This window comes from Lepus europaeus, chromosome 1 (assembly GCF_033115175.1).
Source record: "Lepus europaeus isolate LE1 chromosome 1, mLepTim1.pri, whole genome shotgun sequence".
NCBI lineage: Eukaryota > Metazoa > Chordata > Mammalia > Lagomorpha > Leporidae > Lepus > Lepus europaeus.
In genome coordinates this window covers 176,363,435-176,378,388 of record NC_084827.1, presented here as the reverse complement: position 1 = coordinate 176,378,388, position 14,954 = coordinate 176,363,435, and the positions used below count along the sequence as shown (strand labels likewise).

Genomic DNA, 14,954 nt, shown 5'->3' with positions numbered 1-14,954 from the left:
TTATTTTACTTGAAAGGCTGAGAGGGAGGGGGGGAATAGTGGGGAAGGAAGGGGGAGAGAGGGAGGGAAAGAAAGAGAGATAATATCTCCCGTCACAAATTTATTTCCCAAATGCCTGTAAGGGCTGAGGCTGGCTGGGACCAAAGCAAGGAGCTGGGAACTCAAGCCAGGTCTCCCATGTAGGTGGCAGAACCCAACTACACGAGCCATCCCGCTGCCTCCTGTGGTCCACGTGCGCAGAAAGCTGTGTCAGGAGTTGAAGTCAGGGATCAAACCCAGGGACTCCCAACGTATGACAAGCACCCTAACCAGTGTCTTATCTCCAGGCCAATGCCCAGCCCCCAATTCTTTTTGCATTCAGCCGTAAACCATGGTCTGAAAACATTAAATGAAAAATTCCAGATAAACAATGTGTAAGTTTTAAACTCCATGCCATTGTGAGCAGCCTGATGAAACCTCACGCCATGCAGCTACTGCCCACCAGGGAAGTGAATCATCCGTTTGCCTGGACGCCACGGCCTCCACACTGCATACACGCCCTCCTGTCAGCCACTGAGCAGCCACCCGTCTCCTGACCAGCTCTTGAGCATCACAGTGCTGTGTGCAAGGAACCCTGACGTGAGAGCCTAACGCTGTCTCAATGCCTAGGTCATTCACCTCGTTCACCACACCAGCCCTGGATTATCTCACGCTATCAAGGAACACAAAGGTGAGTACATATAGCAAGACATTTTGAGAGAGAGGCAGAGAGAAACCAGTCACATGACCTTTATTACAGTACACTGTTGTAACTATTTTATCAGTTGTTGTCGATAATCTCTTTTGTGCCTCATCTATAAATTAAACCTTATCACAGACATGTAGAGACAACAAAGCACAGGGTTTGCACACACAGGGTTTGGCACTATCTGCAGCTTCAGGCATCCACCAGAGTCCTGAAACGGATCCCCATTGAAAAGGGGAACCACTGCCCCACAACATAGTTCTCCAATATTCCATGCATGGCCTCAAATGATTCCTGGGACTGCATGGCTGTTGTCACACCGTGGTCACACTCTGTGGCTCACGGTCCCTAGGCTCCAGCCCCCAGGCCTAACCCACACCCTCAGCTGACACCAACAGGTCACATTTTTGCAAGCACAGGTTCAAAGGATCCTCTTTCAGCCTCACCATTCGTGTAAGGTCTTAACAATGTTATTGATATCCTTCTTTCGGATGTCACGGCCAATGCAGAAATCCACTTCTAGCAGCTGGTTTCGCTGGTCCAGCTTGCCCTGGATGATGTCAGTGTAGACAGCCTCAATGATGAGGTCTTCCAGTTCCCGGAGATTCCGCATCTCCAGGTCTTTCAGCAGCACGGAGTAGGGAATACACTGTAGATAAGGCCATGTGACAGTTATAAAAATCATCTGGTAAGCTTGAGCAAAACGCAGGCATTACTCACATACCCACAGCTGCCTCCGGACGTGGGCAATGCAGGTGAGTGGTAATGATTACTACCCAGGCACAGAGAAAAGTGACCTGTGAGGCCGAAGGGACTAAAACAAGACCTCAAGCCATCTAAGAAGGCGCCCCCGGTCCTCTGCCTGCTGGACTCCACCTGGCCTTCCTCTTTCAGACTCAAGAGCCTAACTGCAGAGTCCAGACTCCTTCCAAAGCAGAGAGTGTAGGCTTCTCCACCACCTTCTGAAAACTTGCAGATTTTGCATAAAACACAGATCGTCACAAAGCTCCAGAGACCCCGCACTGGAGAGAAGTGCTGCACGCCCAGCACAGCACAAGCTAAACTTGCAGGCCAGCACCGCCACCTACAGGTGACCAGCAGGCACTGCCAGCTCAGAGACCACCCTATTTTCTTTCCCCACTCACAGTCCTTTAAGAGGCTGTATTTCTGTTTTCTTTCTCTTCATACTATTTGTTGAACTCCTGGAGTAGGGTTAACTATTCGAGCACTAAGTACACCGAAAACAGATCACTGTAAAAATTAAGAACGGGAATCTGAGAGGGAGGGGGAGGAAGGGTTGGAACAGCCATGGGGGTAGGGACTCCCATTAAGTCACTATGTCCTAAATCTGCATACATGAAATATATGAAACTTGTATAACTTAAATAAATTTTTTTAAAAAGACAATGATTGAGGCTGGCGCCATGGCTCACTAGGCTAATCCTCCGCCTGCGGCACCGGCACCCCAGGTTCTAGTCCCGGTTGGGGCGCCGGTTCTGTCTCGGTTGCTCCTCTTCCAGTCCAGCTCTCTGCTGTGGCCCAGGAGGACAGTGGAGGATGGCCCAACTGCTTGGGCCCTGCACCCCATGGGAGACCACAAGGAAGCACCTGGCTCCTGGCTTCGGATCGGCACAGCGCGCCAGCCATAGCGGCCATTTGTGGGGTGAACCAACAGAAGGAAGACCTTTCTCTCTGTCTCTTTCACTGTCTATAACTCTACCTGTCAAATAAAAATAAAAATAAAAATAAAAGACAATGATTGAACAAACTATAAAATAGTCTTAAGGAAACTAAAATTTAAAATAACAATAAATAAAGGAAAATGCAAAGAGAGAGAGAGAGAGACTGTACTAACACTCTGCATGACTCCAAGACAACAGATCTACACAGCAAGTTGTCTGAAAAATCCTCCAATACATCACAACTAGTTTTGAAATTAACACAGTGATCAAATCTGTAGAAACAGATGTACAAAGAGAAGTCGTTAACAGTAAACAAACCCAGAAGGGTTTTCTAAGGCCAAAGTGTGATAACCAGGGCCTGCAGAGGGGCTTACAATGACGGAAAGTCACTCTTACTTCTACTTGAGAGCCCACAGTCAGGACAAGAAAACAGGCCTTCCGCCTGAAATGCCAGCCAGAGTCAGAAATCTGTGATTAGACCAGGTACAATGGAAATGGCGACCCCACAAACAAATATACAATTCTCAAGCTCAATCAGAGGGGAAATGCAAACAGAAAACCTTCTCCACATAGCCCCAGGAAATCTTACACAGCTAGGCTGAGGTTAGGCGGAGAGCCAAAACCAAAATTAATTAACAGAATGTGGACCCTCTTATTAACGGCTGTGAGCAGCCAGCTGCACGCTTCTTCTAAACCAACTGGGACAGAGCGCGAGCAGGGGTAGGGGCGTGGCATCTCATGGAAGGAGAGGGTCTAAAGTGAACCGTGATACCCTCAAATAAGACCTCAAGCCAACTAAGGTGTTCTCCAAACAGTGTAACAAACCTGAGGAATCTCAGAAAAAGGCAGTATATTAAAAATGAATCCAGTACAGCAAGTTTTTCCTCCAGGAGGGCACAATTCACTGTGCACCAAGCAGCAGATGAAGCTGTGAACTTGCTGTGAGATGCTTTGTTGTTTGAAAAAAGGGAATCTTTCAACAGCAGCCTCACATAAGCACAGCAAGATGCTCACAGGCACCACAGCACCCACTGACCACCACCACTGCCATGCATGCCATCCTGGATGGATGTGGAGGAACTGTGCACACCATCTTGATCTTCTCTTTTCCTTTGCCAAGTAATTCTTGGGCATTGATGATGTGACCCTCCTGTACGTAGCTGGGAGCTCCCTCAGTGACACCCAGACCCCTGACTCGGGGTGAGGAGGAAGACGGGAAAGGGGTCAGGACTGTACCTTCATTCTCGAGGCCAGGCTCACGATGGTCAGATGTTTCAGCTTGTTCTGCTGAGCTGTGCTCAGTTCTGGCAGGCTCTCCTTGTTGGCTGCTCAGTCCCACCCACCACAAAAATCAAGACACAAAATACAATTAGGATTTATTTTATGGAATCGGCTCACCAACACCCCAAGCCAAATCTACCAGTAAATCACTGCCATGGCATTGCATTTTCACCGGGCAAACACTCCATGAGCAACTCCCGACCTCTCTGGAAGACCACAGGCTTCCCAAGAAGACTTAGTCTGGTACCCCTAGTCCCCTGAAAAGGCAGGCATGCAAACACAATGATACGACAATTATCTGAACGGACTACTCGCCGAGCCCCTTGTGAAGTCCAATTCAGTCCAACACATCTTCACTGAGCAGGTGCTCTGTGCAATGCACTGTCTTCAGGGACCCAAGGCTGAACAAGACGGGCTTTGTCAGGGCCGCTACACTGCACAACCCCAGAGGCACCAGCCACCCGCAGGAGCAACTCAGTGGCCCTGGAGCTGTCCTCAGCCTTTCAATCAGATGTTTCAATAGCTGCAAACACAAGGCTGAATAAACTACCAGAGGGGAGAGAAGCTGGGGGGGGGGGGAAGAGGGGAAAAGGAGGGTGAGCTGGAGGGGCAGGGAGGAGAGGGGAAGGAGAAAAGGAGAGAGCGAGCAAGAGGGAGTGAGCACAGCCTCATCTGGGACGCACAGGAGCTGAAAGAATGAAAAGCTCCACGGCAGAGATTGGTCTGAGATTTGCAGGCCGGGCAACAGGTCAGCACCAGCAGTCACGTTAACAGCTGTGCTAACACAGAACCCTGGCCTCGCGGCGTGTGGATCACACACAGGTCCACGTGGACACACCCCCAGCTAATCCTCACAACCCCACCACAAGACAGAGCCCAGGGATCCTCAATCCCTTAGCCATAAATTTGGATTCCAAAAAAGCTGAATCCTAACTGATTAAAAATAAAAAGCCCGGTGCTGAACTTCATCTGGTGGCAACTCCTGACCTGCACTCAGGCAGGCTCCTCACCCGATTTGCTGGGAATATTCACTTGATTTGCGGCAAAATTACAAGTGTGTTTGGTAACAGATGCTGCCTGCATTCCTCCGGGAATGTTACATAAAAAGGCATATGCATATTACCTTTTTAGAGTCTCCCAAATTCTAAATTCTCAATCACTTCATCTCCAGGAGCACAAAGAATCACAGACTTGTATTACTACTGCCATTTTACAGGTAAGGACACTGAAGCACACAAGACTATGAGGGGGAAGGTGTTTGGCCCAGCAGCTAAGACACCTGCATTCCGCATCAGAGTGCCTGGGTTTGATCCCCTGCTCTGGCCCCGGAATCCAGCTTCCTGCTCAAGATCATGGGGGACAAACTGACTGGGTGCCTGCCACCCACAAGGGACACCCAGCTCTGGTCCCTGCCAGGGGGAGTCTTTCAGCAGATGGGAGAGCTCTCTTGCTCTCTCTGCCTCTGAAATTAAAAGGCAGACTAAGTGGTAAAGGACACGCCCAGCAGAACCGGAGCTAGAACACAAACGCAGCAGTCTGGCTCCAAAGCCTCGCAGTGCTGCCTCTGCAGTGACGGGGAGAAACGGAGGACACACTCATGGAACACAGCGGGGGCCAGGAGAAACTGCTATCCCAAAAAGCAGCAAACTGTCCAGGCCGACAGCAGCACGGAGCAAGCAGAAGGGAGCAGAGCAAAGAAGAGGACGTCAGGGACGTGGCAGGGAAGGCCTTCAGCCTCAGGGCTGTCACACCACCAGAAACATCTAGGGACGTGGGCAAAAATGGTGAGGGCAGAAGGTAAGCTAGGATGTGGACTTTGCTGATAGCAAGACTCTAATTTATAATGACTCCCATGCTCTGTAATGAATCCAAGGACTTGGACGCCTCTAAGTGGGAGAACAAGACAGGAAACTGTCCACACAACCTGACAGCACTCACGTAACAGAACACACGAGCCAAAAATCAGATTATTAAGCTAATGGCAGCTTAATGGGGGCTCAGCTGTGAGTCACTGGTTAATTTGTTTTCCAAGTGTCCTTAAACACAGCAACTGTTTTGATAAGACTCTGAAGGAGTTTACAAGCAGGTATTCTGACACTTCCCAGCACTCCTAGCACCCTACAAACACTAGTCCTCAAGAATCTCACCTGGAAAGCAAACAGGGGCACTAATCACAGGCGAGCTTACAGACAGTCCCCACTGGGTAAAACACAAGGCGAGAAGGGACACTCCTGAGCCGCCCACAGAGCTCGGCAGAGCGGAAACTATTCCCCTTCCCTTCATCCCGGGAACCTCAGTGATGCTCCACACTGAGCGACACACTGCAAACAAGTCTTTGAAGGATCTTAACCGACTCACCTATGTAATCAGGGTATGTTCCATAGGCAAACAGGTTCAGCAACTGCAAATAAGCAGCATTAGCTCCTTCCGCAAGCTGAAGAGAAGAGGAAAGTGTTCAGCACAGATCAAGCTGTCTCCAGTCACTGCAGTGATTAAGCCGACGATGGGGGACCCCCTCGCCAAGATGCCCTGGCTGTTTGTTCCACACTGTTTGATTAGGTGGAGTCCCTTCCATCTCTCTGATTCTTGGGAAGAAAAACAAATTGGGGGGCCAGTGCTGTGGCGTAGCCGGTGAAGCCGCCACCTGCAGTGCTGGCATCCCATATAGGGACCGGTTCAGGTCCGGCTGCTCTACTTCCAATCCAGCTCTCTGTTATGGCCTGGGAAAGCAGTGGAGGATGGCCCAAGTGCTTGGGCCCCCGCACCCGCGTGGGAGACCTGGAAGAAACTCCTGGCTCCTGGCTTCAGATCAGCGCAGCTCCAGCCATTGTGGCCAACTGGGGAGTGAACCAGAGGATGGAAGACCTCTCTCTCTCTCTCTCTCTCTCTCTCTCCATCTCTCCATCTCTGTGGGTAATTCTTTCAAATAAATAATTAAATATTTTTTACAAATCTGATTATTAACGCCTCAAACTTAAATTTTCCCACTCAGGAAGATTTCTTACACGCCACATGGCATGCCCAATAGCCGCCTCTGTGTGTGTCACTCTCACACTCTCACACACACACACACACACACACCATTAAGCACTGCACACAGTTAACGCTTTCTCAGGATCCCCTTTGCATTAAAACACAGACTGAAACGGCCCTGTCCACACATCAGCTCAGGAGGTGCAGCATGAGCCCCTATCAACCCTAACGGAACAAGGGTTACGGTTGACTCCACGTTTCAGGACTACATGTGGACTGTGAACCCTGGGAGAGATTAGCACAGCATACGATGTGAAGAAAAGCCAGACTGGGACAGGAAACCAGCGCATAAGGCTGCTCCCAGTAAGAACTTTCACTAAAATGACTGACTCTTCACTGGTGCTGTCGGCAAGGAGCCACTGTACTGCCTAGAATGGCTCCGCTCGCAACTGCCCTGACTGAATGTCTCCTTCACTCACAAAAATGCTCCTGTCCTCTTCTAACCTGGCAAACTCTACAGTTTAGACAGGATGACAAGTAGGGTTCTGCAGCTACCAACAGCAGTACTATTCCACTGTAGCCACTTTCTAAAAGAAGTTCCAAGAACTGCATTCATAATTTCAGACCACTAAAAAGCAACTAGTAGCTATACTCCTGGTTCACATATGGAAAAACACAGCATGGAGAGAGAAAGGTGATTTGCTAAGCATCCCAGTAAGAGTTCTGGCATCCTAATATCTCAGTCTACCTTCCCACGTTACCACAAATTTCGTGAGGTCCCTGAATTAAAAATAGAAGAGAGGGCCGGTGGCGTGGCACAGTAGGTTGATCCTCTGCCTGCAGTGCCAGCATCCCATTTGGGCGCTGATTCTAGTCCTGGCTGCTCCTCTTCTGATCCAGCTCTCTGCCATGGCCTGGGAAAGCAGTAGAAGATGGCTCAAGTGCTTGGGCACCTGTACTAGGGGTGAAAAATCCTATACGTATTCATTGAGGCTTTTTATGAATCTGAACGAACATATTACCCTGTCTGCTATTTCTGTTGAAGAACAGTTTCCTTAACTCTTCCTTACAGGATTGATTGTCCATCTCTGAAAGCCTTGCATGTCAGCTCATGTGTTCAGCCCTAAGGAAATGGTGACCACAGCAGACCTGATCCCCACAGAGCTCACTCACTGCGAGCAAGACACACGGAGGCTAACAATTTCCCAGGCCAGCTTTGTGAAGCAGGGGGGTAAGATGCCACCTGTAACACTGGCATCCCGTCCTGGGGTGCTGCTTCAAGCCCCAGCTGCTCCACTTCCGATCCAGCTCCTTGCTAATGTGGCAGGGAAGGCAGCAGAGGACGGCCCACATACCTGGGCCCCTGCTGCCCATGGAAGCCCAGCTGGAGTTTCTGGTTCCTGGCTTCTGCTCGGCCTAGCCTCAGCTGTTGTAGCCATTTGGAGAGTAAACCAGTGGATGGAAGATAACACTCTTCCTTTCTTTCTCTCTCTCTCTCTCTCTCTCTCTCCGCCTTTCAAACAAATAAATAAAATCTTTTTTAAAAAATAATAAACTTCCTCTTCCGGGACGGTGCTTAGAGGCGGCCACAATGGTCCAGCGTTCGACATACCGCCGGAGGCTCTCCTACAATACAGCCTCCAACAAAACCAGACTGTCCCGAAGTCCTAGTAACAGAACTGTCACAGCACTGTTTACCTTTCTACTAAGAAGGCTGGGAAGGCACCAAACTCTGCATGTGGCGTGTGCCCAGGCAGACCTCATGGGGTTCGCCTTGTGAGACCTAAAGTTCTGATGAGATTGTCTAAAATGAAAACACGTCGGCAGGGCCTGCGGTGGCTCCGTGTGCGCTAAATGTGTCTGTGACAGGAGCAAGCTTTCCTTATCGAGGAGCAGGAAAATGTTGTGAAAGTGCTGAAGGCACAAGCACAAAGTCAGGAAGCTAAATAAAAACATGAAACGTTTGAGTAATTAACAAAAAATAATAATAATAATAATAAAATTTAGAATTACAGGGCCGGAGCTGGCGCTGTGGCATAGCGGGTGAAGCCGCTGCCTGTGGTGCAGGTATCCCATGTGGGCACCAGTTCAAGTCCCAGCTGCTCCACTTCTGATCCAGCTCTCTGCTGTGGCCTGGGAAAGCAGTAGATGGCCCAGGTCCTTGGGACCCTGCACCCATGTGGGAGACCAGGAAGAAGCTCCTGGCTCCCGGCTTCGGATGGCACAGCTCCAGCCATTGTGGCCAACTGGGGAGTGAACCAGCGGATGGAAGACTTCTCTCTCTCTATGACTTTCAAATAAATAAATATTTAAAAAAGGAAAAAAGAAAAAAATTACAGTGCCTCTTTCCACCTCTGGCCATCATAGGGAGAGGAGCCATGCATGGGCCTGTGCAATAGGTGGTCATGGAGAACTGACTGTGGTTACCACACGGGAAGCCAGCTGCAAAGGCATCACGGTGGTCACAAAGGCGATGAACCGCCCAGCCAAGTCAGCCACCACGCGCATGCAGACACGCTCAACAAGGGTGCCAGACCCACTCTCCACAGCATCCAACACATGATCGAAAAGCACAACCAGCCAGGTCTGTGCCTGTGACCACCCGCAGAGCAGAGGCAGACCCGCCCACCAACATACCAAGAGTGCCTGAGTACCACCTCCAAGCAACAGAGGTGTCTGCAAACTTCCCTCATAAGCAAATAAAAACACAAGTGTCCCAAGTGACAGGTAGAGGTTGGAAAGTGCCCTGTACGTTGCTTTACATCTCTATTCTATCTGGTCGTTCTTCAGTGAATCTTTTCCTTTTTGAGACATGATGACCAAAACTGGAAATTCAAGGTCCTAACAATAAACAAGCAAAGAAAACTAGACTACTTCCCAGCTCTTCACATCTAATCTTAACACATCTGTTCAGCACAACAACCTAGTCCTATTCGCGCCCATCTCCTATTCAATAGCAGTATCTCTCTGCTCTGTAGGTCCCTGACCAATCTTTCTTGTTTATATTGCACTAGAAGTGCAATTTTTGTCTGAAGAATCCCTGAAACTACTCCTATTAAACAGCAGCCCATGCTTAAAGCACAACTTTCTCTAATTTATCAGGATAATTCAGTCTTTTCACTATCTTTCATATTCATTCCTAGCAACCCAATCTAATCCTCCCCAAGTTCAGATGAAAATATTGAATGAAAGGCGCCTAAGGCAGCATCCTCATCTCCTCCCTGCCTCACCAAGTCCAATCCGTCCCTCGACAGAGCAGCTCACAGGTCCACAGGACTTCAGCACTGAAGTCCTTGGAAACCAGGAGTCACAGAAGGGCTTGCGATGACAAAGAGGAGAAAAATTGCTTGGAAACCACTCCTACCTCTTGCACATTGGCCAGCTCCAGCAGTTCCCCGAAGACGTACACTCCCGGAGCCTCCAACACCTGGCTTATGAGAGCGGTGAGGGCTGAGCCACTGGTACCTTTGGCTAGTAAAATAAACTGTTCCAGGAGGTTACTTGAAGGTTTCTGTTCACCTGCCATTCTCTGGCGTTGAGGTCTGTCCAAAAGAAAAGGCGAGTCGGTCATTCTTCCTTCTCCTTTGCGCAGTCTGTCTGTATTTAACACGGGCTCGGACACCGGAACACTTCAGTTTTACAGCGTTTACAGACAAAGCAGCTCCTGAGCAGAGGCAACAACCACCTTGTGGACGGGTAGGGTCCAACCTGGAATTCAGCCTCAGTGCTGAGCTGTGAAACATGTTGTAAAAGCCACTTCTTCCCCATCTGTGCCACTCCTGGGGACACCACCTTCTGAGTCCTTAAAAATGACAGGCACAGGGCGGGTCCTGGGGCCCAGGGGCAGGGTGGGTACTGTGGCCCAGGGGCGGGTCCTGTGGCACAGGGGCAGGGTGGGTACTGTGGCCCAGGGGCGGGTCCTGTGGCACAGGGGCAGGGCGGGTACTGTGGCCCAGGGGCGGGTAAGGTACTGTGGCCCAGGGGCGGGTCCTGTGGCCCAGGGGCGGGTCCTGTGGCCCAGGGGCGGGTAGGGTACTGTGGCCCAGGGGCGGGTCCTGTGGCCCAGGGGCGGGTCCTGTGGCCCAGGGGCAGGGTGGGTACTGTGGCCCAGGGGCAGGGTGGGTACTGTGGCCCAGGGGCGGGTACTGTGGCCCAGGGGCAGGGTGGGTACTGTGGCCCAGGGGCAGGTCCTGGGGCCCAGGGGCGGGTAGGGTACTGTGGCCCAGGGGCAGGTCCTGGGGCCCAGGGGCGGGTAGGGTACTGTGGCCCAGGGGCAGGTCCTGGGGCCCAGGGGCGGGTAGGGTACTGTGGCCCAGGGGCAGGTCCTGGGGCCCAGGGGCGGGTAGGGTACTGTGGCCCAGGGGCAGGGACCAGGGCCCAGGGGCAGGTACCGTGGCCCGGGGCGGGTCCTGTGGCCCAGGGGCAGGGCGGGTCCTGTGGCCCAGGGGCGGGTAGGGTCCTGGGGCCCAGGGGCGGGTCCTGTGGCCCAGGGGCAGGTACCGTGGCCCGGGGCGGGTACTGTGGCCCAGGGGCAGGGACCAGGGCCCAGGGGCGGGTAGGGTACTGTGGCCCAGGGGCGGGTCCTGTGGCCCAGGGGCGGGTCCTGTGGCCCAGGGGCAGGGACCAGGGCCCAGGGGCGGGTCCTGTGGCCCAGGGGCGGGTCCTGTGGCCCAGGGGCAGGGTGGGTACTGTGGCCCAGGGGCGGGTCCTGGGGCCCAGGGGCGGGTAGGGTACTGTGGCCCAGGGGCAGGTCCTGTGGCCCAGGGGCGGGTAGGGTACTGTGGCCCAGGGGCGGGTCCTGTGGCCCAGGGGCGGGTCCTGTGGCCCAGGGGCGGGTACTGTGGCCCAGGGGCAGGTCCTGTGGCCCAGGGGCGGGTACCGTGGCCCAGGGGCGGGTACTGTGGCCCAGGGGCAGGTCCTGTGGCCCAGGGGCGGGTACCGTGGCCCAGGGGCGGGTACCGTGGCCCAGGGGCGGGTCCTGTGGCCCAGGGGCGGGTACCGTGGCCCAGGGGCGGGTACCGTGGCCCAGGGGCGGGTACTGTGGCCCAGGGGCAGGGTGGGTACTGTGGCCCAGGGGCAGGTCCTGTGGCCCAGGGGCGGGTACCGTGGCCCAGGGGCGGGTACCGTGGCCCAGGGGCGGGTACTGTGGCCCAGGGGCGGGTCCTGGGGCCCAGGGGCGGGTAGGGTACTGTGGCCCAGGGGCGGGTCCTGTGGCCCAGGGGCGGGTAGGGTACTGTGGCCCAGGGGCAGGTCCTGTGGCCCAGGGGCGGGTACTGTGGCCCAGGGGCAGGGACCATGGCCCAGGGGCGGGTACTGTGGCCCAGGGGCAGGGTGGGTACTGTGGCCCAGGGGCGGGTCCTGGGGCCCAGGGGCGGGTCCTGTGGCCCAGGGGCAGGGTGGGTACTGTGGCACAGGGGCGGGTAGGGTACTGTGGCCCAGGGGCGGGTACTGTGGCCCAGGGGCGGGTACTGTGGCCCAGGGGCAGGTCCTGTGGCCCAGGGGCGGGTACCGTGGCCCAGGGGCGGGTACTGTGGCCCAGGGGCGGGTACTGTGGCCCAGGGGCAGGGTGGGTACTGTGGCCCAGGGGCAGGTCCTGTGGCCCAGGGGCGGGTACCGTGGCCCAGGGGCGGGGTACCGTGGCCCAGGGGCGGGTACTGTGGCCCAGGGGCGGGTCCTGGGGCCCAGGGGCGGGTAGGGTACTGTGGCCCAGGGGCGGGTCCTGTGGCCCAGGGGCGGGTAGGGTACTGTGGCCCAGGGGCAGGTCCTGTGGCCCAGGGGCGGGTACTGTGGCCCAGGGGCGGGTACCGTGGCCCAGGGGCGGGTACTGTGGCCCAGGGGCAGGGTGGGTACTGTGGCCCAGGGGCAGGTCCTGTGGCCCAGGGGCGGGTACCGTGGCCCAGGGGCGGGTACCGTGGCCCAGGGGCGGGTACTGTGGCCCAGGGGCGGGTCCTGGGGCCCAGGGGCGGGTAGGGTACTGTGGCCCAGGGGCGGGTCCTGTGGCCCAGGGGCGGGTAGGGTACTGTGGCCCAGGGGCAGGTCCTGTGGCCCAGGGGCGGGTACTGTGGCCCAGGGGCAGGGACCATGGCCCAGGGGCGGGTACTGTGGCCCAGGGGCAGGGTGGGTACTGTGGCCCAGGGGCGGGTCCTGGGGCCCAGGGGCGGGTCCTGTGGCCCAGGGGCAGGGTGGGTACTGTGGCACAGGGGCGGGTAGGGTACTGTGGCCCAGGGGCGGGTACTGTGGCCCAGGGGCGGGTACTGTGGCCCAGGGGCAGGTCCTGTGGCCCAGGGGCGGGTACCGTGGCCCAGGGGCGGGTACTGTGGCCCAGGGGCGGGTACTGTGGCCCAGGGGCAGGGTGGGTACTGTGGCCCAGGGGCAGGTCCTGTGGCCCAGGGGCGGGTACCGTGGCCCAGGGGCGGGTACCGTGGCCCAGGGGCGGGTACTGTGGCCCAGGGGCGGGTCCTGGGGCCCAGGGGCGGGTAGGGTACTGTGGCCCAGGGGCGGGTCCTGTGGCCCAGGGGCGGGTAGGGTACTGTGGCCCAGGGGCAGGTCCTGTGGCCCAGGGGCGGGTACTGTGGCCCAGGGGCAGGGACCATGGCCCAGGGGCGGGTACTGTGGCCCAGGGGCAGGGTGGGTACTGTGGCCCAGGGGCGGGTCCTGTGGCCCAGGGGCGGGTAGGGTACTGTGGCCCAGGGGCAGGTCCTGTGGCCCAGGGGCGGGTACTGTGGCCCAGGGGCAGGGACCGTGGCCCAGGGGCGGGTACTGTGGCCCAGGGGCAGGGTGGGTACTGTGGCCCAGGGGCGGGTACTGTGGCCCAGGGGCAGGGACCATGGCCCAGGGGCGGGTACTGTGGCCCAGGGGCAGGGTGGGTACTGTGGCCCAGGGGCGGGTACTGTGGCCCAGGGGCGGGTCCTGTGGCCCAGGGGCGGGTCCTGGGGCCCAGGGGCGGGTCCTGTGGCACAAGGGCAGGGCGGGTACTGTGGCACAGGGGCAGGGCGGGTACTGTGGCCCAGGGGCGGGTCCTGGGGCCCAGGGGCGGGTCCTGTGGCCCAGGGGCAGGGTGGGTCCTGTGGCACAGGGGCGGGTCCTGTGGCCCAGGGGCGGGTCCTGTGGCCCAGCGGCGGGTACTGTGGCCCAGGGGCGGGTCCTGTGGCCCAGGGGCGGGCACTGTGGCCCAGGGGCAGGGACCATGGCCCAGGGGCGGGTACTGTGGCCCAGGGGCAGGGTGGGTACTGTGGCACAGGGGCGGGCACTGTGGCACGGGGGCGGGTACTGTGGCACAGGGGCGGGGTACTGTGGCACAGGGGTGGGTCCTGTGGCACAGGGGCGGGTACTGTGGCACAGGGGCGGGTACTGTGGCACAGTGGTTAAGCTGCTGCTCAGGATGCCCACATCCCACGCTGGAGAACTGACTGTGGGCATCACACGGGAAGCCAGCTGCAAAGGCATCACGGTGGTCACGAAGGCGATGAACCACCCAGCCAAGTCAGCCACCACGCGCATGCAGACACGCTCAACAAGGGTGCCAGACCCACTCTCCACAGCATCCAACACATGATCGAAAAGCACAACCAGCCAGGTCTGTGCCTGTGACCACCCGCAGAGTCCCATCTCCACTTCGGATCCAACACCCTGCTAATGCACCTGGGAGGCTGCGGCCCAGGGCCCAGGGACTTGGATTCCCGCCCACATGAGATACCCAGGTGGAGAACCTGGCTTCCGGCTTCACCTGATCGGCAGGCATTTGGAGTATGAACCTGCAGATGCAAGATCACTTTCTTGTCACTTTCAAATAAATCTTTTTTAAAAAATAGCAAGTACAAAAGAAAAACAAAGCTGTTTATATCCACCTCACTCATAGACTCTGGTTAAGAACCAGGAGCCGCTGCCCATACACAGAGGCAGCAAATGTAAGCACAAGGAATCAGCTACGACGTCCAGCACGTCCCCAGAACCCCATCTACATCCAACACAGGTGAGAGACGTAAAAAGCAGACAAGAAAGATGCCTGGTGTATTCAAAGAACTCAGTTAGGTATACAAAACGGGGAAGCATCATTTTTAAAACGAACTTGTACAGGACCTCGGGAAAACAATGAACGGACTAGGGGGAAGAGGCCGAAGTCATGAGGCTCCCCCACCTGTGCGAGCTAATGACCCAGAGTGCACGCAGACGCACTGTGTAACTACTCCACAGGGGTCCCGCGGAGGAAAGGTTTCTCCCCGCCCCCCAGAATGACCCCTATGGGGCAGACCGATACAATGCAGGCTGACAGGCCTGTACAGCAGAACGAAGCA

General features: G+C 56.0%; 1 protein-coding gene and 1 pseudogene across 2 annotated transcripts in view; one reads left to right on the top strand and one right to left on the bottom strand.

Moving 5' to 3' along the window:
- COPS7B (COP9 signalosome subunit 7B) overlaps positions 1–14,954 on the bottom strand; it is a 36,296-nt gene that overhangs the window by 16,657 nt on the left and 4,685 nt on the right. For both annotated transcript variants that reach the window (XM_062193434.1, XM_062193440.1), the window contains exons 2-5: positions 10,025–10,202; positions 6,046–6,121; positions 3,643–3,731; positions 1,171–1,373 (exon numbers count right to left, since the gene is read on the bottom strand). In XM_062193434.1, the coding sequence (XP_062049418.1) occupies positions 1,171–1,373; positions 3,643–3,731; positions 6,046–6,121; positions 10,025–10,186 (530 nt within the window). In that variant the 5' untranslated portion in view covers positions 10,187–10,202. The remainder of the gene's footprint in view (positions 1–1,170; positions 1,374–3,642; positions 3,732–6,045; positions 6,122–10,024; positions 10,203–14,954) is intronic.
- LOC133767957 (large ribosomal subunit protein eL34-like) lies at positions 8,245–8,610 on the top strand (annotated as a pseudogene).